Source organism: Manis pentadactyla, chromosome 6, assembly GCF_030020395.1.
Source record: "Manis pentadactyla isolate mManPen7 chromosome 6, mManPen7.hap1, whole genome shotgun sequence".
Classification (NCBI taxonomy): Eukaryota; Metazoa; Chordata; class Mammalia; order Pholidota; family Manidae; genus Manis; species Manis pentadactyla.
Window position 1 is genome coordinate 109,234,544 of NC_080024.1, and position 26,458 is coordinate 109,261,001.

At 34.7% G+C, this 26,458-nt stretch overlaps 1 protein-coding gene across 1 annotated transcript in view; it reads right to left on the reverse strand.

Moving 5' to 3' along the window:
* Window positions 1–870: 870 nt before the first annotated feature.
* The window catches only part of VAPA (VAMP associated protein A), a 49,129-nt gene continuing 23,541 nt past the window's right edge, over window positions 871–26,458 (reverse strand). The window contains exons 2-6 of the mRNA XM_036880680.2: window positions 26,237–26,389; window positions 23,181–23,284; window positions 22,726–22,806; window positions 10,993–11,166; window positions 871–4,235 (exon numbers count right to left, since the gene is read on the reverse strand). Coding sequence (XP_036736575.1) covers window positions 4,077–4,235; window positions 10,993–11,166; window positions 22,726–22,806; window positions 23,181–23,284; window positions 26,237–26,389 — 671 coding nt within the window. The 3' untranslated portion in view covers window positions 871–4,076. The remainder of the gene's footprint in view (window positions 4,236–10,992; window positions 11,167–22,725; window positions 22,807–23,180; window positions 23,285–26,236; window positions 26,390–26,458) is intronic.

Genomic DNA, 26,458 nt, shown 5'->3' on the forward strand with positions numbered 1-26,458 from the left:
CAGGCCTCCATACGAATTAAGTCAGTATCTCCAGAGGTAATGTTCAAGCAACAGTATCTTTATTTTTTGAGCTCATCATATGAGTTAATGTAGTGTTGTAGTTGAATACCACTGCTAAAAACAAAAACTAGTTCCCTGCACCTTCTTTCAAAGTGGGTGTCATTTGGAGGAACGACTAGAAAACAAGCAACTCAGTTTTAAAACAAATGTGGTTATTAATAGGAGAGTATGCATAGGTAGGGAATTACCTAGCCAGTCAAGCTTTACATTATATATAAAATATTCATAACCTTATGGCCAAGCAAGTGATCACAAAAAAAAGCAAACTATTTTGTAGTTGCTAAATCAGAGAAGTGATTAAAATTTAAAAATAGAACACAAAGTTGTATGTAATTTATAATTATGCTTAAAAGAGCATCATTATAGGAAAATAAATGTTCATACAAACTGATGCTGCTGGATAGCAACATTCAGCATTACATTTCTACAATTTGTTTTCCAAATTCCCTGAAATTATTTCTACACATTTTTACAATCAGAAATGTAGTAAGATAAATTTTCTTTAAGGATGGCTGTTGAAACTTCTTTGCACCAACCCCTATCAGGCCAGGCATTCCCAAGAGGCCACTGTTCCTGTACAGAACTCTCCAGAAGCCTGGCTTCTAAGAGTGGGCCATCTAAAGTTGAACTGAAAAAAGCAGCTTTACCCATTTTTCACTAGAAAGGTCAGGTATCACCTCTAGGTCACTATGCAAGACTATCTGCCATCAGAACTCAAGTCCCCTGATGAAACATAAATACACAAACCATCATAATCTATTGAAATAAAATTCCTTTTTTTCTTTTTTGGAAAGGAAAATGACACTTCACCACATTTTTAAACAGTTTATTTATTCACGCAGTAGTTTAATTTCCTTTGAAAGCTAGAAAATAAAGATCATTTACCTTATTTTGTTGTTTTTTCATTTGGTAAACAGTGATCTTTCCCTCTTCAACCTTTTAACATTTATGCACACACCAAAATCGCTGACTAGGAATGTGCAAAGTTCTAGGAAAACTATTACTTGAATGGTTTTTAAAGTGGCAGAATATCACAATTTGGGGATATACCCTAAATGATGTTTTTTTTTTTTTTACCATATTGATGCAACTAGTTTTCAAAGTGGTGTATCTTGAATGATTACAATCCAAAACGAATTCCTGTATCAGTATCAATTTTAGGATAATTTTTTAGCTAAGATACTTGAAGGAGAAATTAAGAATATTATTTTCAGTTGACCAGTTTTTGAATTTGATATATATATTTTTTCCAAGTGTTAGTTCCTTCTTTCTTTAAAGATAACATACCACACACTCAAAAATACAGTCCTTAAATCTGTCTCTTGTAAATACAAGAATGGGGAAAGTTAAGGTCCACTAGTTACAGAAAGAATAAAGGTAGTGCATTTAGCATCACATATGAACTTAAGGCCTTAATTACTTGTGATTTCAGTATTAGCCATGGTATATTCCTCTCATGCTTACATACACAAGTAAGCAGGCAAAGCAAAAATTTCTAAACATGTAAGAAATAAAGACAAACAATTTAATCTCTATATATATTATCAATTAATATAGCTGGACTCTTTCAAAGTAACCATTGGTAGTAAAATAATCTGATCACATTTCATACAGCAATTAAAAAGAGAAATTAAGTCTCCTATACAAAATCAGAGCATCTCCTGATATGTAAAGCAGTTAAGCTCATATATACTTTTCAGATGCTATCCAGACTATAATCTATTTCAAAACCATTGCATAATGCATTTTGTAAAATGCCTATCTAAAAATACATTGTATTTCATAATATTTATTACCATTATCAGGGGCAGGCATTTCTAGCCTAAACACTTAAACCAAACACATACATGAGACTATTCAACAGTAGCCTGTTACACAATCTTATGATAGGAAATTTCACATACACTAGTCAAACAGCATCTTATGTTCATCATTTCAGTCATGTCAAATTAGGACAATATTCCTCTACAAAGTTACCAGAAAAGACACTGAGCTTGAGTCAGAAGAGCAGATTTCTAGTTCCAACTCTACCTCTACCTACCTGTGAGACATGGGGAAAATTATCTCACATAAAGGCCTCAGATTTCTCAATTATAAAACAAAGGGGTTGAAATGAATTCTAAGGAGCATTCCCATAAAACGGGATTTTGCTAAATTTTTTACAACTTCATTCTTCTAAAAAATGATAGCTATGAAATACCAAGTTTGATACTCATCACGAATAATGTTGACTATATAAAAAGCTTTAAGCCAAGAAAATACTATTTCTGCTTTATGGGACAAAAATACAAGACTTTTTTGTTAGCATGTTTTTCCAGTTATCAGAAAGAGAGGGAAATCTCACCATGACTGTAAAGCATACAATAGAAACATTACCTGCAGTAGCATGCTATTACGTGTGCTTGTTTTTAGTAACTTTTGTACACAGGCAAGAGGTTTTATAAAAGATACGACAGAGCTCAAGGACACAATACATGTGATCTGACAAGTTCAAAACATACTTAAAATAAAAAAGGCAACCATAATACTTTAGAACATTTCATTCGTTTATAAATGTACAAAACAGACCTGGGTCTAACGTACTTAACTGCACCACATCAAGTCCCAAAGTCCAATATTCTTTTCAGAGACAAGTGCATCTTTTACAAAACCAACACCTATTTTCCAGGAGGACTCAAAACTTACTTGTATTATTACATTGTACTCAATAGAAAAATTGAATGTATTTTCTCTGGTTCCAAAACTTTCTATGATAGTGTAAGTGAAATACATGAAGACATAAGACTAAGTGTCGGAAGTATCAGGCCCTGTAATTCATATCTATAACCAATGTGCTTCACATGGTAACAGGTAGATTTGCAAAGGATAAAGTCGTTTTTCACAAAATTCCCAAGGCTTGCTCAGATATGTCAAATTTCCACAGTGGAAATTTACTTTGAAAATCAAATTGGACAGGAAAAAAACACCTGCTTTTAAATATTACTACGAAATGTTATAAAAATAAAAGGAATTATTAGGCTGGCTAAAAAGCACTTGACTAGAACCACTAAGAAAGATTAGTCTTCCTTGAGGAGATACCAAAAGAATCTGTTAAGAATCAGGTAAACGCAGCAGAGCCACAGGCATGCATATGAACTGACTAAAATTACAGCACTTTCATTCTCATGCCATTTGCTTATGTTATCGTGAATATATAAAACTAGTTTTGATCTTCCAAAACACCTATAACAGCTTGAAATAGTATCAATTCCTTTCCTTAACAGATGAAGACTTTTAGCAACACATACTATAATATCTAAAAAGGTATCAATGAAAGATAAAATTGTGCATTATGTATTTCAGATTACCAACAGTGGGCTCCCTAGTATCCCCATCTAATGACACAACAGACACAAACAAGCTACCGAGCAGGAAATATGTTAACAGTTTTATTTTTTTTTATGTTAAATACCATGGGAAAGGATTGTAAGGATGAAAAACTCAGTCAACTGCCTCACAAGGGATAAGAAAAATTCTGCCATGATATTAGCAAAGGTAAAGGAGAGAATTTACACTGTAAGAGGCACCATTTTCCCACAGAATACCTCTTGGCATTTCCTGAATGAGTGGAATTAGCAATCTAAATAAATCATATTTCAAGAGGTAACAGCAACAGATAAAATTTAAAGGGATTATTAAAATAACATTTACAAGACTCTGAACAATTCTTGAACTCTTATTAAAACCACAAAGAAAGAACAATTCTTTATTTATGAATTTCATAAAGGAGTGAATGTGCAACTGACATCTGCTAGTGATGATCTGGTAATATACAATTTGTCCAGTAGCCGAACAGTTTTTTTTTATTGTGTTTTCTAACCGTAAGAGATCATTAAAGGCAAAGCCTGTATGACGCTGTACACACAAAAAAAATGGTCACCGTGGGCCATACTACCAATGAAATGGTAGGTAAACAAATCTTTTTCTGGTCAAGAGAGAAAAAAAAAAAAAAGAAACAGCACTCTGCATGCTTCACTCTACAAGATGAATTTCCCTAGAAAGAATCCAATGAAAATGGCTGCAATTACAACAAGAAGTGAAGGAAGAGGACTGGTGACATTATCTCTGAAGGATGCAGTTGAGGTTGATCCAGGTTTATCCGAATGTGCTACCTTTCTGAGCCTTAAGCCTTCATCCTAGAAAAAAATATATGCACAAAAAGGTTTTAAAAACAAATATGCACACAATAAAACTATAGAGATAGAAATCCATAGGCAGAAAGCAGATCAGTATACATACGGCTGGTGATGGGAACAGGGATTAACTGTTAACCAGCATAAGAAAACTGTACAGGGTGATACAAATACTCTAAAACCAGATTCTAGTGACAGATGCACAATTCTATAAATTTACTAAAAATCACTGAATTGTACACTCACAATGGATGTCTTTATGGGATATAAATCATACCTCAATAATGCTGATTTTTTTAACTGGAGCTGAGTTTTACTCCTAGAAACGGAAAAATCAGGTATTACATAGAAGGCAAATCCCTCTAAAAAAGAAGAGTTTTGGGCATGCACTTATTTCCAAGGTGGCCCACAGTAATCTTAGCTCAGTTATACCTGTCCTAGGTCCCATCAGCCAAAGACCACCAGAAACAAACCTGTAGTCTGAAGTTTAGATTTCACTATAACCAGGCAAGTATCTGACCAAAGGAAGAGACAGGATTTTATAGGATTTGGGTAGAAGGGTAATTTCAGGATGACAAAAATACACTATTTTGATATGCTCAAAGTGAAGCATGAGGGCTGTAGCAGGGTTAGCACTGGGTCTGAATTCAGAGTAGACATAGAATCCATTACAACAGATGTGGAATGATGTATACAAAACCCCCCATCTGAAGCTCTGCACCTTTACTGGAAAGGGAGGCTGCTCAGATCCTCCAGACAAGAGTGGGCTGCTTCTCTTACTGATAGGTTTCACACAGCAAAGGTTTCTGACAGTCTATGATCTTAGGGGACAAGGTTTCTCAGTAAGAAAGCCCTAGTCACTCTAGCTAAGCAGGAGGTTGTTAATAAACACTTCATCAGCTGCAGTGTGACCCTGACCTTGGGGAAAATTACTGATAACCCTGTTACCTATGTAGTTGGCTTTATCAGTGTCCACCATCCCACCAACATGAGTGACAGGGCAGATTTTTACTTCCTCAGTGCAAGCTAATTTTTCTTTCCTCACACTGATCCCTCTAGTGGGCTTTACTAATACCAACTACAAGATTCTACCTGATGTCATATTACTGTATTTGCATTACTGGGTTTTCGGAGGGTTTGTGGGTTTTTCTGTTCTTTAGCTATTTAGTCCCGGGTTGAGAGCAATGTCTCTTGATTCCAGCAAGAGATTTCAAATATACTCCTAATTATTCTGGTTCACTAAGTCTGGGGACGGCCTAATATCTATTTTTAAAAAGTTCACCAGGGACCTAACAGACATCTACAGAACTCTACACCCAAAAGCAGCAGAAAACACATTATTCTCAAGTGCACATGAAACATTTTCAAGAATAGATTATATACTAGGCCAAAAAAAGAGCCTCGGTAAATTCAACAAGATTGAAATTGTACCAACCAACTTCTCAGACAACAAAGATATACTAGAAATAAATTACTCAAAGAAAACAAAAAATCCCACAAACACATGGAGGCTTCACAACATGCTCCTAAATAACCAATGGATCAATGACCAAATAAAAACAGAGATCAAGCAATATATGGAGACAAATGACAATAATTCAACACCGCAAAATCTGTGGGACGCAGTAAAGGCCGTGCTAAGAGGGATGTATACTGCAATACAGGCCTACCTCAGGAAAGAAGAACAGTCACATATGAACAGTCTAAACTCACAATTAATCGAAACTAGAAACTGGTAAACAGAAACTAGAAAAAGAAGAACAAATGAGGCCCAAAGTCAGTAGAAGGAGGGACATAATAAAGATTAGAGCACAAATAAGTAAAGAAGAATGAAACAAAACACATAAATCCCTAGCCAGACTTACCAAGAAAAAAAGTCTACACACATAAACAGAACCAGAAATGAGAAAGGAAAAATCACTATGGACACCACAGAAATACAAAGAATTATTAGAGAATACTATGAAAAATTATATGCTAACAAACTGGATAACCTAGAAGAAATGGACAATTTTCTAGAAAAATACAACCTTCCAAGGCTGACCCAGAAACGAATAGAAAATCTGAACATACCAATTGCCAGCAATTAAATTGAAGTGGTAATCAAAAAACTACCCAAGAACAAAACTTCCAGACCAGATGGATTCACTGCTGAATTTTATCAAACATTTAGTGAAGACCTAATACTCATCTTCCTTAAAGTTCTCCAAAAAGTAGAAGAGGGAATACCTCCAAACTCATTCTATGAAGCCAGCATCACTCTATTACCAAAACCAGGCAAAGACAAAGAAAAAAAGAAAATTACAAACCAATATCCCTGATAAACATAGATGCAAAAATACTCAACAAAATATTAGCAAACCAAATTCAAAAATACATCAAGGATCATACACCATGCTCAAGTGGGATTCATCCCAGGGATGCAAGGATGGTACAACATTCGAAAATCCATCAACATCATCCACCACATCAACTAAAAGAAGGACAAAAACCACATGACCATCTCCATAGATTCTGAAAAAGCATGTGACAAAATTTAACATCCATTCATGATAAAAATTCTCAACAAAATGGCTATAGAGGGCAAGTACCTCAACGTAATAAAGGCCATATATGACAAACCCACAGCCAACATCATACTGAACAGCGAGAAGCTGAAACCTTTCCTTTAAGATTGGGAACAAGACAAGGATGCCCACTCTCTCCACTTTTATTCAACATAGTTCTGGAGGTCCTCGTCACAGCAATTAGACAACACAAAGAAATAAAGGGCATCCAGATTGGTAAGGAAGAAGTTAAACTGTCACTGTTTGCAGATGACATGATATTGTACATAAAAAACCCTAAAGAATCCACTACAAAACTACTAGATCTAATATCTGAATTCCACAAAGTTGCAGGATACAAAATGAATACACAGAAATCTGTTGCATTCCTATATAATAATGATGAACTAGCAGAAAGAGAAATCAGAAAAACAAATCCATTCACAATTGCATCAAAAAGAATAAAATACCTAGGAATAAACCTAACCAAGAAAGTGAAAGACCTTTACTCTGAAAACTACAAGACACTCATGAGAGAAATTAAAGAAGATACCAATAAATGGAAACACATCCCATGCTCATGAATAGGAAGACTTAATATTGTTAAAATGGTCATCCTGCCTAAAGCAATCTACAGAGTCCATGCAATTCCTATGAAAATAACAACAGCATTCTTCAATGAACTAGAGCAAATCATTCTAAAATTCATATTGAACCAAAAAAGACCCCCAATAGACAAAGCAATCCTGTGAAGGAAGAATAAAGCTGGGGGGATTAGACTCCCCAACTTGAAGCTCTACTACAAAGCCACAGTAATCAAGACAATTTGGTACTGGCACAAGAACATAACAGACCAATGGAACAGACTAGAGAGCCCTGATATAAACCCAACCATATGTGGTCAATTAATATACAATAAAGGACCTCTGGACATACAATGAGGAAATGACAGCCTCTTCAACAACTGGTGTTGGCAAAACTGTACAACTACATGTCAGAGAATGAAAATGGATTACTGTTTAACCCCATACACAAAAGTAAACTCAAAATGGATCAAAGACCTGAATGTAAGTCATGAAACCATAAAACTTTTAGAAAACAACATAGGCAAAAATTTCCTGAATATTAGTATGAGCAACTTCTTCCTGAATGCATGTCCTCGAGCAAGGGAAACAAAAGCAAAAATGAACTCATGGGACTACATCAAACTAAAAAGTTTCTGTACAGCAAAGGACACCATCAACAGAACAAAAAGGCATCCTACAATATGGGAGAATATATTTGTAAATGACATATCTGACAAGGGGTTAACATCCAAAATATATAAAAAACTCACACGCCTCAACACCCAAAAAGCAAATAACCCTATTAAAAAATGGGTGGAGGATATGAAGAGACAGTTCTCCAAAGAAGAAATTCACCTAGCCAACAGACACATGAAAAGATACTCCACACCACTCATCATCAGGGAAATGCAAATTAAAACCACAATGAGATATCACCTCACAGCAGTAAGGATGGCCAGCACTGAAAAGACTAAGAACAACAAATGCTGGCAAGGATGCGGGGAAAGGGGAACCCTCCTACACTGCTGATGGGAATGTAAGCTAGTTCAACCATTGTGGAAAGCAATATGGAGGTTCCTCAAAAAACTAATAGAAAACCATTTGACCTGGGAATCCCACTCCTTGGAATTTACCCAAAGAATACAAGTTTTCAGACTCAAAAGACATATGCACCCCTATGTTTATTGCAGCACTATTTACAATAGCCAAGATATGGAAAGCTAAGTGTCCATCAGTAGATGAATGGATAAAGAAGAGGTTGTACATATACACAATGGAATACTATTCAGCCATAAGAAAGAAACAAATCCTACCATTTGCAACATGTATGGAGCTGGAGGATATTATGCTCAGTGAAATAAGCCACGTGAAGAAAGACAAGTGCCAAATAATTTCCCTCATTTGTGGAGTATAAGAACGAAGCAAAACTGAAGGAAGAAAAAGGCAGCAGACTCACAGACTCCAAGAAGGGACTAGTAGTTACCAAATGGGAGGGGTGTGGGAGGGCATGTGGGGAAGGAGAAAAAAGGGCATTGACGGGTATTATGTTTAGTACACATGGTGTGGGAGATCACGAGGAAGACAGTGTAGCATAGAGAAGGGAAATAGTGAATCTGTGGCATCTTACACACTGATGGACAGTGACTGCAATGGGGCATGGGTGGGGACTTGATAATATGGGTGAATGTAGTAACCACATTGTTTTTCATGGGAAACATTCATTAAGAGTGTATATCAGTAATGCCTTAATAAAAAAAAAATTATAACACCTGCAAAGGGCAGTTCACAGCAACACCAAAAAAAAAAGTTCACCAGGGGAATCAGATGCACACTATGGACTAAGGATGACAGGGCTAGAGGAATAAAAAGGGGTAATGATCAGACATGCTTAAGAAAGTTAATCTGGCAACAAATTATGATGAGCCTTATGAATGAAATATTAAAGGGCTTGAAACTGATCTATAAACCAGTGGTCTTTATGGTTGTCTCGTGTTGTCTTTTAAACAGCAGAATGCTTTTTCAAGTAGCATCTCCTATAAACAGAACATCAGCCTATAGAGTATAGATCAGGAATCTAGTCCCACTCCCCTCACACCCTATTCACTCTTGCATTTCCCAGCCCTGCCCTACCTGTGCCATTCCTACTACTTCTACTTCTTTCCTTCCTGCCAAGAGACGAACTGACTTTTTGAACAAATCTGTAGAGCATGCTAAGGAGCAATTTTCATCAAAGAACAGAACTGTGGAAGTCCTGGCAGATAAAAGTAACAACAGCATCCGTAAAAATCCATGGTGTGCATATGAAATGGAGATAATCTTCCCACCATCTGGGATGATGCTGGGAGAAGGGGGCCCTAAGGGAGTACACTATGGAATATGTACAAATAGCCAAAGAAATTATTTCAGCATGGATCGATTCAAGACACAGTACCTTTGACTTAGTGTAGTTACTAAATAAATTTAACAGAATAATCAAATGTAGATTAAGTCTCATGATTTAGCTTATTTACTTATATTTTTGTATCAGCTACATTAATAGGAAAACCTAATAAAGCCTTAAGAAGCAATGTAAAGGTATTCATGTCTTGAAATAAATTTGTCAAAGGTAACTTATTAATAAACTCCACACATATTCAAATTAGTCCTCTTTTGCCAGTCAATCCATTTATTCATTCAAATACATGTATGACTACTGACTATATGCATGTGCTAAGACTGCAAGGATGAACGCAGACCTCGCATCCAAAGAAACTACTGCCCACTAGAGGGAGAAAGACTTCCAACAAATAGCAACAAAACGAAGAGGTATGGTGGAAACCAAGGCAACAGGCATTCCAAAACAATTTTTCTTCTCTTCTCGGGGGAGTGAGTCCTAGAAAAGCTTATACTGAAAAAAACAAGAACTGAGTACCAAGAGACAAATGTGGGTGTACAGATGTGTTGTGAGGGCAAGGACAGGATCTTAGGGGATTCCAGTCAGAACAAAGTGCTTAAGCTAAAGCAAAAACAAGGGGGGGTGATAAAACAGGCTCTGTCAGGACACTCTAGCCCAACCCTGTCTGCCAACAGAATATAAACCACAAACATACTTTTAAATGTTCTAATTGCACACTAAAAAGGTAAAAAGAAACTGATAAAATTAATTTTAATAATATATTTTATTTAATCCTGTATAACCAAAATATTACTTCACTATTTAACAACACAGAAAAAGAGATACTTTATACTTTTTTTGTACTAAGTCTAAGAAATTAGTGTATATTTTAACACTCACTACACATCTCAATTCAACCCACATTTCCAGTACTCAACAGTCCTCTGTGACTGACTAGTGGCTACTACTATTTGGCCCATCACCAGTCTAGACAGTTCACATGACTAGGACACAGAATATGAAGGACAGTACAAACGATAGAGGAAGTTAGCAATGCCACAGGGCAGATGACAAACAACTAGGACATCTACTAGGAAAGGAACTTGCAGGCAACCAGAAACCATGGTTAAGACTCTAAAAAAAGGGTGACAGTGGGAAGCAAAAGTCAGGGTGTACTCACACAAGGGAACTTAAAAAACTGATAGATAAAATGGCCTTATAATATTCACATACTCTATGCCTTCATTTACATCAACTTATTTTCAACAACTTACTCTCAGGTGTCGGTTTTCTTCTGATAGCTTCATTATTTCTCCCTGTAGTCTTTTACATTCTTCCATGAGTTTCCTTGTCTCGGTATCATTGAGTGAAACACTATGTGGTTTTGGCACGGGTCCATCTTGTTTGGATGCGTTCAGTGGAACAGCTTTGCTAGGTTCCATATCATTCTGTATTTCAAAGATAGGAATTTTTTACCTGACCGAACCTCCATTCAGGTTTTAAACAAATAAAAATTCAAACACCATATCCTTCTTTTCCAAAAATTTATTTAAATAAAAAATTTTGAAAGTTTCATTTTATTAGTAAGAATTAAAAATACCAAATATTATGCTCATCTGTTAACTTGACAAGGGCTGTATCAGTACATGTTAGCAGTTAGGTAAGACAAAAATAAGCAACCCACTCCCCTCCTCTACTCCCATAACCCTTTGTACTTACATCTACCATAGCATGTGTCATATATTCCACAATACTTCAAAGGATGGGAGAGCAAGTCATTTATCTTTGTATTTACCCCTAAACCCAGCTCTTTGGCCAACAGCAGTTATTCAGTGTAAGTATACTGAATGACTGACACCAACTATAATCCAAATACAAAGGTCATTTTCAGTGCTCTGAATCTGCAATTTAAATGAGGTTCTTGGAGGGAGGGGAAGTATGGGGGATATTACTGTAATAATTCAAATGAAATTAGGAGATTACATAAGAATAACAAAAGAAAACCTAACTTCTATTAATGGAAAAAAATAACTGAAGGACATAAACATTAAAGGAGATAATGAACGTATCATGGCCAAAAAAAAAAAAAAACAAATCAGAGGGAAGGGAGCCAATTCCATGATCTTAAACTCAAACATAAATGATTCCTTCAAGTCACTAGGAATGCTATTACCTTAATACATAAAAGTCAATACAGAATCACAGTAGTAGTTAGACACTACTTACCAATATAAATACCAGGGTCATGCCTAAGTATTCCTGAGCCTGTGTTCTGAAGTGCCTCAATATCCTTCATCCTAATATCATTTATACCATCATACACTGTAACAGCATTAGTGCAACAAGTCGTCGTTCTAATTAAAATTTTTTGTTAGGAATTTAATTTTACATAAAAAGATAAAACTTGCTTTATTCAGATATAAACTTTTAATAAAAACATTTTAAGATCAGCTTTATGGCATTCCACAGTACCCATTAATATTATAGGTTACACACCTACCACACCATCCCAGCTTCCAAATTTATGTTTAAGTGTAGATAATTTTTTTGTTCAAGGGGCAAAACTAGTACTTCTCAGGAAGAGGATGTGATTTGATTACTATGCCTAAATCCATATAAAAAACTAATGTTATAATGAGATTCTAGCGTACACTATATATTTTGCTTGTCGATCCCATTTTTCTTCATAAGCTTCACAGTTGTGAGGGGGTTTTTAGGAGGCCTAACTCAACTTCCTTCTGAGTTTTTGTCTTGCTAGCTTTCTTATTCTTCACCCTATCCTCCCCTGTCCCCCATCAATTCTACCTACTATTAAAAATCTGTTTCAGACATATTTTGCTCTCTGCCACTATTCTTTTCTTACTCTTTTCCTTAACAGTAATTAGAATTCATTTCAAAATGGTTTTTCAAGTGTGCTCAAATTCCAACCTAGAACAAGTCCAGATTCTGAAGGTGAGGGAAGCATGCTGCCTTGCTCTGTAAAGACAAAGGCAACAATCAACAATACTGTAACTGAGGAATCTTTAGTTTGAGTTAAGAACTGGGGAAAAAATATCATACTCATACCAAAAAGCTGACTAAGAAATTAAGAGGAGATACATGAAGCCAGTAAGAGACAAAAATTAAAATAATTACCAAACTCTTCATAGTTGGCTTTTTAAATATTCTTGAAATTCCAGAAAATTGGTATGAGGGGAGGAGAGGAACTACCCCCCAATATCTCATCGACTCAACACACCTATTACTTATTATATATTATCTTCCAATATTTTTATATGCACATTTTTCTAAAATCAACATGCATGTAACATTTTTCTTTATTCATTTATATATAGATCTCTTAATTATCATTTTCAATGACACAACATCATCAAATATTCTACTCTGTGCCTTACCAAAATTAAACATTTCACTCCTGTTAAACATTTGATGGGTAGCTTCCCACTCTGGAATTTTAAATAACATGTCAATGAGTATATTCTTATGATGGAAGAATTAGATTTTTCTTTTTTATTAAAACTTTTCTTAACATTGTTATGTTGCTTTTGTAGCAAAAAGGAGAAGAAATGTCATAACCAATTTGTGGAACATAAACATAAAACTACAATTAAAAAGATAAAACAACATTAAACACATTTCAGAAGTGAGCCAAGTAATCCTAAAATACATTACATGGAGTACTTCTATCACTCACATACTATTTAGGCCCCCTACAAACCAGCCAACATACATAGCAGATGCAAAGATATCTTATTTATGCATATTTAAAGTATAAGCATATATAATCTAACTTAGCTGGGGGTTAAAAAAGTGGAAAGATGGTATTAGTCTTTTTTGCAGTAACCATCTGAAGAGCTTGATGGGAAACACTATTGGCTGCTGTGACTCTAAGCATATGCTAAAGTCAGCAGCTCCATTAGTGAGGTCTGGCTCCAGGAAAACAGCTCGTTCCTGAGAGTTGTTTCAGACTGGTCCAGAAAGAGGAGATGGGTGGTTCTGAGAACCATGAAACAAGCAAACTAGAGGGATTCAACATGCTGTGACTCTTAGGAGATTGATGAATAGTAATTACATTAACATTATACTTAACACTATAAACCGAGAAGAAACTGAAAGGTCAAGGCCACAATATCTATTAAGAAAATCTCTTGTACATTTTCTACTATTTTATTTAGCCTATCTGCAGCAATCCCTCTACATCTGAAGTTGAATTTACTTCTGTATTCCTTTTTAACAACCTTTAGAATTTCAGTGCCAATGTTCTAAGTTATTTCCTAAAGGAGTAATTAGAAAGAGAGAGCTAGGGACTGAAAATAAAGGGAAAAGGTAAAATATAAGGCAAAGAAGGTTTCTACAAGGAAGCCTTGGGAAAGAAAAAGGTGCTAAAGAACATAAATATGGGGCTACATTCTTTTGACTATTTGAGTAAGGGGTATAAATGTATATAAAGGGACTCAAAAGGCTAAAGCTAAGAGCTATGGCATGAAATAAGAGGAATAATTAAGGTTTTAACCCGGGAAGTAAGAGAGAGTATTTGAGTAACAAAGTTACCAAAGATTTATTTTCACTCTAATCAACCTATTTACTGTTTCTCTAAGATCATGATTCCCAGAAGTAAATGCCTAAAATCAGATAATCAAAACAGTATTAGATATTTAAATAAAATATTAGATTTTTTTTAAACTTTAGAATACACATTCTCTGCAAAGCCAAATCAAGGTATAAACAACCGATTCAACTGTGGGGTTCCTGAAGTCTCCAGTAAGCAAGAAATAGTAAAGGGAATCATACAGCAACCATTATACCATTATACCACCAGAATGTTACTGTTATCTTATTGGTGCGCTGTCATTTTACTTGAGTGAATGTTAAGTACACACACACACCATTAAAATTTTATTAAGTTCAACTATGACCTAACATCTTTAGAGCTTTCACCACAAATTCGCCTACCCTAGGGCACTGTAAATAACTAACAATGACAGTTAAAGGGGGGTTGCTATTATTTATACTTATTTGATAACGTAACATAAAAAGAGTAATCTTTCTTTTTTATACACAAATCCTTGTCTGAACAGCAATGTTTACCAGGTCCTACGTTTACTGGTATGCTGCTAGTTGATTCAAATAATCTCTTAACTCTGTTTTTAGAGCATGGTCCCAAAATCTCAGTGATATAAAATATTATACCAACTTCATAATATGTTCAGACTTACATTTGTCCTGCTCACTACTGAGATTTTAGTAAGTGTTGAATTTGTTTTTATAAAACGGAGACTAGTTTGTGCACATTGTTTTTAAGTAATTTGTGGTTCTACTGTAATTTTAAACACAACTGTAAACTGCGATTCTATACCTCACATAACATACTCACATTATGTATGTGTTAGGTAACTACATTACGACCACCAGTAACACTAGTATAGACTCCTAAGGCTACTAGCTCCCTAAAACAAACCTGCTTTTCCTGTTTCAACACATTGAGTCCCCTGGGACTCAACTGGCAGGTGTTGGAACTGTGCTATTATTGTTGCTCCTCACTGAAGTGACAGGCAGAGCAATCCCTGGTGGAATTACACCCTGAGGTGGCATGGGAAACAGTCTCAGATTCGCTTCAAGCTGATTTCTCCTGCATGGTAGGAGAATGGGAATGACTAACAGAAATCATTAGGCTCTAAAACACACATTTTATTCTATAAAAATGTGTTATGCATAACATTATAAGAGTAATAATAATAGCTATGTTGAAGAAATATGATTAAATTACAAAGATTTCTGAACTAGTTTTACAGTATTCCCCAAAATTAGCTATGATCAACTTGCATGTTCACTAATTAAATGTATAAACATTATTAAATTTGTTAGCCTCATATTGTCATAAAATTAGTATCTTCTTTTTGACTCTTCATTTTTGTTACTAATCAATACTTAGCAATATCTGAACAATAAGCACTTCATTTTTTTTTACCTTTGATAACACTCAACCTGAACAACTTTAAAGTAATTTTTTCCCCGAGGTTCAAAAATCGCAATGATTTATAAACTTCTCCTGCACTCAACAACACTCTGCGCAAAACACACACACACACCTTCCAGCAGCAATAAACTTAATGACGTATACTACATTCTCATATATCATTATCTCCAGAGTTGCAATCTTCTAAAATCCCTTTAATACAGATAAAAATGTATTACAATAAAAAAGTTGAAACACTCTGAAATAATACTTATTGATATTAGGTCATATAACCAAGAGAACTCCATCTTACTTTAATAATGCACCTGTCCCCAATCTGTTGTCTCAACAGAAAATAATGTACATTTAATCATAAAATGTTTTTATACATAAGACTCCCAAATTCCCTGTTCTTGGCAGCCCATCAGTCTTCATTCATTAAGACAAATCAGAATTTTTTGCAAGGTAATATGTTAACAGATGTTAGATGAAGGGGGTAAGAGTTGGGAAGCCTCAAACCAAAAAAATTTTTTAACTGAACACAAAGTACTGAATAAGTGATAAAACATCATAAATAACAAGTTAATTAATACTGCATTCAATCCTGAAAAAACACTATCACTAACTGGACATTAGATTTCCTAATAAAGAGTTAATAAAAAGAGCTAATAATTCAGAGAACCCTACTTTGTAAAATACAGTCAATGTTTTAGCATTATCTGCTTCCAACTATCAACAACCCAAGGAACATGCTGAATGGTTCCAGTATGAGCACTGAAAAGAACTCAACTGAAGACTCTATGGGCCATTAACTTACTGAAATATATTCAGTAGAAGACCTGCTGTTCCCTAGGACTGGGTGACCACACATTTTAGCATGCTTAAGGACAGTATTAGTTAATGCTTCTTGTCCAGGAATAACTATTATAGCAGTACCTCTATTTATTCTAAAATAAAAGGGTTCCTAGATTCTCAGGCCTCTCTATAATCCTAATCAGAGGACCATTTCCCAAAAAGATGCCCCACACACTTATGATGGTCCAAATATATCAGAATTATCTATCCTACAAAAAAAGATTTCTTTAAATTACAATAAAAAAAACATAAACTCAACTACTAGATTTCTAGGCACCTTTTTTATCATATAAGATGACCACAGAACTTTAATTTTCTTACTTACATATTCAGTATCAAGGTCCTAAAAAAGAAATCAACACAATAACAACATACCATTTTTTCCCACTGCTTTTAAAAATGTGAATGCCCAAGAACAACATACCTAAAAAGACCCAGATCCTCAAGAACATGTGAGGTGTGCTTACATAATGTACTTAAATTAAATGTGTCCACTTCTCTCTGGGAGGTACAGGAAGGTGGATGAGGAGCTGGGAGGAGTTACAGAGTGAGATGGGGTGGTTAACATAAGAAAAACTTAATTAACATCACAAAGTTTAAGACCTGCTGTCTACACCAACTTCAAAAGTATCAACTATAATAGCTACTGTGGTATCTATTGCTTTGGGTAATAACAACCCAAATTCTTCTAAGTTGCCTACTAAAGATCACAAATTCTGATGATCAATTCTTTAAAGTAAATGTACAGGGACCAACTGAACATGGACTTCTCCACTGCCCTGTACACTGATACAAAGTATATACGCCATCTGAAGAGAGCTGTTCATTAAATTTGAAAATGTCACCAGCAACTTCAAAAACTAAATTTTGCTTACACTGACATGCTTTTTTATAACATATTAACAAACTAAAAAAAGAATAAAGGATCAAGTGATCTCAAATTCACTATACATCACAACTATAACCCAAAAAACATATCTTGCACTCTGTACTTTTTAAAATATACATTACAAATGTAAGTTTTCATAATATTTTTGCTAATCTTGTACATTAGAAATATATTCTCCTTGAATAAGGAAGTGTCATCTTTAATCTATTAGTGTAAGCCAGGATTCAGCTTCATGCAGCATTTTATCAATTTAGCCACAGTAAACAAATAAAACTTTATCTAGGCATACACTACCCAATAATGCCCTGATTTCCTACCAGACAAGTTTCATACTAAATTGAAAGTAAACATACAGAAAAACATTGGTAAGTAATTTTATCTATGGATATTAGAAAGAAACTAAATGTCAAAGATACTACGTTTTTTAACCAATTTTATCAACTCCATCTGCAAACAACACTGAACTGGAAATAGCTCAAAATACAAGTATCAACAGAGTCCTATTACCACATGACTTAAGTGTTAAAAATGAGGTGTTCTATATGCATATAAATAAAGGCTTCATTATTGTTACAATAAAAGTTTTTTTTACATATTTTGTACTATTATTAACCAAGTTAACACTTTGAGATTTCATATTTTCTATAAAGGACTCTGATGAAACTGGGTCTATGCCAGATTGCACTCAATTTAAATACATCTCTCAGTAATTAAGATTTCTTGTAGAAACTGTAGGTTAGTAGCACAAGAATGAGTTAAGCAGTAATAACAGTGTTTCCAAAAGTGTATTTCACAGAACACCAACTATTCCATGAGAAATATATCACGTTATATTAAATAAGGAAGAAACACTGGGTTAAACATATTTCCTTTATTCAGGGCCCTTAATATGCAAACGTGCAGCATGTTTATTGGTAGACACAGCATCTACATGTAGCATTTTTCCAAACTCCTTTGACCACAGAACCCTTCAAACACTTGGGGAAATACTGCCTCATAAAAATACACCGTGTTCCAGGCCACCTCTTTAACATGCACATTAATCAAGTAAGCCCACCTCTAGGCTATATATATAGACACAATTTTTTGTACTTGTGAATTATAAATTTGAAATACTGACATATTAAAATATTAGAAATCTCATTTTATGTGCAAAACCTGAAATACGAATTCCAAACACTTAAAAATATCCATCAACAAACAATGGCAAAGCTAGTGAGCCATATGAGTGGCTGTATCGAAACAGCACTTCAGCTGGTTCAGAATACCTGCCCATTCTTCTCAAGGTCAGTGTTGGATTTTACATATTTTGAGTCATCCAAGATCTTCAAGAACAGACCCAACCATAAAATGCTATCACTTCCATCAGAAATAAAACTATATGCATCATCCTATGGGCTGCTAACATCATTGTGCCATCCATACTTAACCATTTGAAGAAGTACCTTCAAGTAACAATCAGGACTCCATTCTAATCTTGGCCAAAAGAATAATTTGATGGAAATTCTGACAAAACTAAAAATCATTTTCTAACCCCAGTGCCCAGACTGTGGTCTTGAATTACTATCTCCCACTGAAAAAACCCATAGCTTCTTGAAATAAATGGCTGACTCCAAGTCTGCACCTAGATATATCCTGCTATAATAGACATCAAGAAAATGACTTAAGACTAAGGTAAAAGAACTAAGGAACCAACTTGAAGAGGCTCCTACTAGCCAATCTGAGCAGCTGAAAAACAAATATGATTAAGTCCACAGGTTTATAACAATGCAGAAAAGGGAGAGAGATAGGGAAAGAGGAAGAAGGGAGGGAGAGAGAGGCTGGTTAATTTTATGTAGTATCAGAGGGATATTTGTGTAAAACTCATTTTTTGAAAGCCTGTAACTAGAGAGAAAGACATCCGTTCTTTATAAACTCCACCATTAAATGAACAGCCAAACACTAGCTGAGCCCATTGTAAGAATGACACAAGGTCACCATTGTGCAACTTCAAATGAATCAATGGACTTAAACCATATGTTCTCCATTTCAACTTTATTGACACTTTGGGCCGGATAATTCTTTCTTGTGGGGGGCTATCCTGTGCATAGTAGGAAGCTGAGCAGCATCCCTGGTCTCTACCCACTAGATACTGTAGCATCCCTCCCTGGCTGTGAAGGCCAAACACATCTCCAGAGATTAACAAAGGTCTTCTGGGGACAAAATTACCCCTGGCTGGGAACCACTCATCTGTATATTGCACACCAATGGTTGCTAACTTCACAAAAAAACAACCAGACATTATGTGCCTCCTTTAGAGAATTTATCACCACCTAACAAAACAATCTTGTCTCTATCCCACCAGCAAAAATAAATCAAAATTTAATCAAGCCCCTTAGGGTGTAGCAGAGAGAAGAAAAGTTAACTGACACAACAAGGATACAATCTAGTCTGGGGATAAAAGTCTACAGGACAAACCCCTTCTTTCATAAATAACTGGCAAAAGAAAAACAGAGAGGGATCTAAAAATTAAGAGTTTTAAGAAACATATCATCCAACAGCAGTAATTGGACTACTTTATTTTCATCTTAATTCAAACTGCAAAAAAATTTTAAATGACATCTGTGAGACAAATTTGAAAGCTGCCCATATTGTTTGATGTTAATGATATAAGGTCTTAAGGTCTTAAAGATTTAATGATAGTACTACCCTTAAGCTCTTTTTCTCCCTTTTTAAAAAGTACTTACCTTTGAATGATATATACATTAATAGTCACAGATGAAATTATACTATGTCTGGGATTTGCTTTAAAACAATATGTGAGATGGGAAGTGGTGGGGTTTAGATGAGTTAAGATGAACCACAAACTGGTCATTGTTAAAGCTGGTCCTGGGTTTACAGGGGTTTGTTGTATTGTCTACTTTTCTAAGTGTTTAACGTTTTCAAAATAAAATGTCAGAAGTCATTAATTATCTGACTAATATTCCTTACAATTGGTCAATAGTAACTATACCACAAGTCCAAATAACTCAGTTAGAGGAAATACATTCCACAGCTAGTTCACCTAGGCTCAAAATCAGATACTCACTTGAGTACTTTGTAATTAATGAACAGACTTTGGTTTACCAATACCTGCTATGAAAAAGTTCCAGGGCTTTTTGCTAGTGGCTTCTGCTAGTAGCTCCATGATGTGGAACTCTGTGGAAACTACTTTCAGTATTTGTTCAAGCCTTTAGCAGATCCAAAACCATTTTTTGGATTACTATGGGCTATATATATACCTATATGTAGTTATACCAGCTACTCTCCTCTAGGTCTTAAAATGGCTAGGCTCAACTATCATAGCCATATCATTTCCATCAATTTCTGGTTTAGTTTCCACAGGAATGGGAGCCACTCTTTGCAGTATCAAATGTTTCAGTTCCAGTCTTCTTCAGATTATAATGTCAAATTATATGCTATCTATAACATAATAGAAGCCCAGATGAAAGGCAGTCAGCTCTGTGTTTACTGAATAATTGTAAAAAATGATTTAAGACTCTAAGTGAGAAAATACCCAAATGTGTTTTTAAAATAAGTCAACCCTTATTCCACTCAACACCAATTCTGGGAATATATCCAAAGGTAACAAAACTTAAAAAGGTATCTGTACCCCCATGCTCACTGCACCATTATTTATGATAGCCAAGACATGGAACAACCTAAGTGTCCATCAACGGATGAATAAAGAAGTTGTGGTATATACGGAATATATAAGTGGCATATACTGTGGAATATTATTCGGCCATAAAAAAGGAAGAATATCCCAGCTGTTTGTGACAACATGGATGGACCTTGAGGGCATTATGCTAAGTAAAGTAAGTCAGACAGAGAAAGACAAACACCATATGATCTCACTTGTATGTTAACTCTTTAAGAACAAAACTCAGAGAAAGAGATCAGATTTGTGGTTATCAGAAGAGATGGGTAGTGAGGTGGAGAACTGGATGAAGGTGGTTAAAAGGTTTAAACTTCCAATTACAGGATAAGTAAGTCCTGGAGATGTAATGTGTAGCACAATGACTATAATTAACATGGTTGTATGATGTACTTGAAAGCAATTAAGGCAATAAATTCTGAAAAGTTTTCAGCACATGGAAAAAAACTATTTAAACTAAACTTATTGTGGTAATCATTTCACAATATAGGTAACTCAAGTCATTATGTTGTACACCTTTAAACATATATAGTGCCATCTCAATTATGTTTCAATAAAACTTGAAAGAAAAAAATTAGTTGACCCAGACAATGTGCTATTCTGTTTTCTTGGTTCCAATAATAAGAGCTATACAAGCTATTAGCTTCCTGACAGCCTAGGCAAAAGAGAAAGTAAATTTCAACTGGGAAGCAAAAACATGCCATTGAACTCTAATTTTCCAGTAAAAATATGTGCATTCATCACATGTGCTGTTTCTGGTCTCAAAATCCCTTTAAAAAGGCATTAAAAAATACAATAAATCATTCAGCCAACACCTAATTACCATTCACGGACTTTTTCATTCGAGCTTATCCTAACTGAGCCTGTGTATTTAATTTGAAAGTTTACTTTTCAGTAGGGCAAATGGCCTTCAGATCATTGCAATAGTCATATCAGACTGTAACCTAATTGTGTTAAACAATCCGATTTATCCCTATTATTATGTATCACAAAAAACCTATTTACCTTTCACGTCCCTCCTACATACCACAAAGATTCAAATTTACATTTCAGAAAGGCAATAGGGAAAGTGATCACACCCCATTTTATAGTCAGAGACTACTTTTTAAACTGCATACATACATCCCTGTCCCCCAAAACTGTATTTGTCCACTAGTCAAAAAGCAACAATTATTTACTAATGAAAAAAAACAGATGGATTTTGACCAAAATCAATAGTGAGCAAAATACCTAGAACAGCAAGCCTAGAATAAGCTGCTTGTCAATGTAAATTAAATCTTTTATCCCCAGACTACTGGTATGCAACTGTTGAAAAGTAGTTTATGCCTTTTATTTAATTATAATAATGTATACATGTCTCATTTTAAAAAAGGACCTGAAGTGTTTCAGTGGCAAAAATAAGGTAGAATTCAACGGTTCTTTCTTCTCCATCATGCACCTTGTATCTTAAAATATTTCTCCTTGAATGAACAAAATGTTATAAAATGAAAACAGACCAAGTTTTTTTAAACACAAATAAGTTCTTAGTCTTATAAAGTAGAATAGTATTAATCACACACCCAACAAAGGCCAAAAACAGAAGCAAAATTAATCTCAAAGTAACTGAGACGGCTTCTAATTTTCTTACTTACCAATTTATCATTTTCATTGGGCATTTCAAATACACATCTCAATTTAGAATCCATTAATTCATCAGGTTTTGCCTCTTTCCACTAAAAACAAACAAAACCAAACATGAAACATAGGCGGTATGATCTTGACAAATACATACTGATTACCCAGCTATCGTTATCTGGCAATGCCACAGAACTTTTTTTATATAAACCTGAAAAAAGTTGCCATCACCATCTGTTAAAATCACACCAATGTATCTAGAGACAACAGGACTTTCTTCTTAGAGCACTTCTAAATTGTTTCTAAGAAATACTATTTTAAATTTCTTTCATTCTTGAAATTAAGTCAGGATTATCTATAATGAAGATTCTTTTTAATCTTAAAAATTAGGTTTCTCAAATGAGAACTAAACAAAACCCAAAGTTCAAAAAAAAATTCCCCAAAATAAATACTGTTCAACTTCTATACTTACCACAGCTTCCATATCTGAAGTGTTTGGTGGAGCAAAAATTGTCTGTACCATAAACTTGTGTTTACTCTTCTCATTGGGATCATAGTCAAATGGCTGTAGCATTACTAAAGAAGAAGAAAGGACACATTACTTTGTCTTCTGCATTTGCTTGCTTCCTATTCCTATTATCTCAGTCACTAATATACAAATTTGAAGAAAACCAGGATGGATTCAAGAAGTCTAACACTGGATTATTTATTTTAAGGATCCAGAACAAACTTTACAGTTTCCAGTTATTTTTAAATTATCCACCTAATTTGCTAAAGCCTTAACCCACAAAATAAACAAATGGCTATTCAAAAAAATAAATATATGAGTCTGTGATTGTCCCCTCTAAACTTAAGTTTGGGGAATTTTTCAAAACTTTGCCAACATTATTATAATACATGTATATAAACTCAGATTAAATCTAGTAAAATGCCTATTAAAACAAGTTTTAAAGTTAGGTTTCATGTTAGTATTTAGTGATAATGTCTCAAAATTAGATGACAACTGGGATATTTAAAGGAGAAATTCTAAAGTAGCTTAAAAACTCAATATCATACATTAGTGTTCTAATTTTCAAAAATAAGACTTTAAGTAAACACCTATTCAGGAAGAGTTTATCAATTTGTTTAAATCTGATTCTAAGAAAGTATATGAGGAAACAGTATATACAGCCCTGTGATTTCTACAACTCTTCTAGCATCCTATTATACTCAAATTATTTCCTAAACATTTGTGATTTTCAGTAGCCTGTAAGAGGGTTTAAGAAACCCCATGTGATTGTAAGTCATGCTAAATTATGTAATATAAATCTATTAACAAACTATAAAAAGATAAAAAATTATACAAAATACATACATGGTACTATATAAATTATTCCCCTCATAGATTTCTATGCTATATATATCTTACATATATGTATGTCAACACTTTCAAAAAGACAAGTGCAATTAAATAAATGCAAGAAATACCAATTACATAAGAAAATCTTATTTCTAAGGTATGTCTGAAAGGTCACTAACTCCCATCATGCTTAAAAATAATGTTTTAAAGGACCAGATACATAGCAACAGAAAATGCACAGGATAAATGCCTCAAAATTCAGACAAAACACACTAAATTTCCATTAACACCCTTTACTGAGTAATCACTGTAGGCTAATCATAATCACTAGAAACTAGATAAAAAGAAAACTTAAAATGTCGTTGTGACATGACAGTCATACTCTAAGGCTGCAGACTATATACCAAGAGGAACACAATCTTAAAATATATGTATAAATATGTCAAATTAAAAGAATAAATCCTCAAAACCAAGCGCTAAAGGAAGAAAGGAAAAAAAGAAATAAGCATGTAACACAGACTCAACCAGGGGAAATTGCTGGAGAAAGTGCATTTGGAGTGACTCCTTACATGGAAAGGTGGGTGCTGTGCTAAAAACTGAAGAGCCAATAAGTTCTAACTGGAAGACAGGAATCTGAGGGCATGCAATGCAAATAGTAACTAGTGTCTGGCGTTTCCTATGTGAGGAGGTACTTTGAAAAATACAAATTCTCTTTAGAAACATTAATACAGTAAAATGCTTCAGCCATCTAGAACCCGCAAGGCAAAAGTCATTCTGAATATTTTTAGGGGTTCCTAGTGATAAAAATTTTAACTATGTGGATAGAAGTAATTCTATCTTCTTCCAATTTAGCTACAGACTTAAAGATTTAGAGAGCAACTTCCAGAACACACATACACTCATTGCTTAATTGTCTTGTTTCAACAACCAGAATGCACATAGTCATTGCCTTATTGTCTTATTTTCACTGATCTTGCCAATGAACTGACAATTTGGACAAACATGAAAGCATTTCTCTCTGGCCACAATACTACAAGACTCACTAAAAACATCTTTTTCTAGGGCTTCCTACCTCTGAGTTTTGGGCTGTTCCTCCTGAGGGAGAATTCAGTGTCACCAAGAACTCTGAATAAGGTCTGTCCTTTACTTCCTGTACAGTCAGGTTCCACTTCTCAATACTCTTAATGGAGTCTGGGCCCTCATTCTTTGTATAATTTTGTTATTTTTTTTATCTGTTGTGGACTTGAAAACCAGAGAACTGACACAGAATTATCATCATTTTAGGAATACTTTTCAGGATCACCCAGACATGCTTTGCTTTTTTAAAGCATACACATGTCTATGCCATGCCTCTAGAGATTAAGACCTGAGGCCCATATGTGATCCTGCTCCCGTGTTACTATGACACATAGTGGGAGGTGAGAACTACTGCTAGAAAGTAGAGAGAGTTAATGGTCTTTTGTTAAGTCTGAGAGGTTCTCCTGTAAGATACACTCTCACATTTGATTCCTATTTCTCAGCTATGTTAGATGACATTGTTAAGGAGTACTGTCTTGTAAAGTCTGAGGGAAGAAAGGAAGTATAGAGGGCATTAACCATGGCACCAGCACAGACTCCACAGCAGAAGGAAGCTATCCATATATGGAAGGAACCAAGCATATACCTTGAACTCAAAGTAAACACAAAAAATAATAAAACTGAAGTGCAGACCACTGTTGGCATTTACAATGTAAGGAAGAAATATTCTAATCTGATACAATCAGCAAAAAAGTCATTGTACATTTTTAAGTGTAAGATTTAGAATTCTTCCGCAGTTGCATGCAATATCTAACACAATAGCTAGAGCTCTGAATGAGAATAATCAATCACAAAAATAATGTAATATCTCAAAGATAAAATAATAAGGGCAAAGACTGTGGTAGGGAGCTGTAAAAATAAAGAATAAAAATACAAGTTTTAATTGACAATAACTGCTTAGAAACTGACCAAATATACCCCACCACAAGGGTGAGAAATTTTCTGCAATAGTTTGTATACTGTAAGATAACAGAAGGACATCACTAAAGCTAAAGCCAAAATAACTCAAAAACTCTCCCTCCAGATGAAATCCTATCAATTACAACCAAATTAAACATAATCATAAAACGGCAAAATTCAAAATTGTGTAAATTCAGGACATGATCTGCTACCTGAAACAGTCACAGTCAACCCTGGGTCAATAATTCCACTGTTGGGCCTCACACAGTACCGACGAGGTGCTGTAGTCTTCACTTTGAAACACACTTTTCTATCCGATGGATTTCGCAACTTAAGATTTGTAGTGACTACATCTGTGAAGGGGCCTGTAAGGTTTAAAAACCAGAAACAGGGAAAAAATTTTAACTGGATTCACATACACATAAAAAGAATTA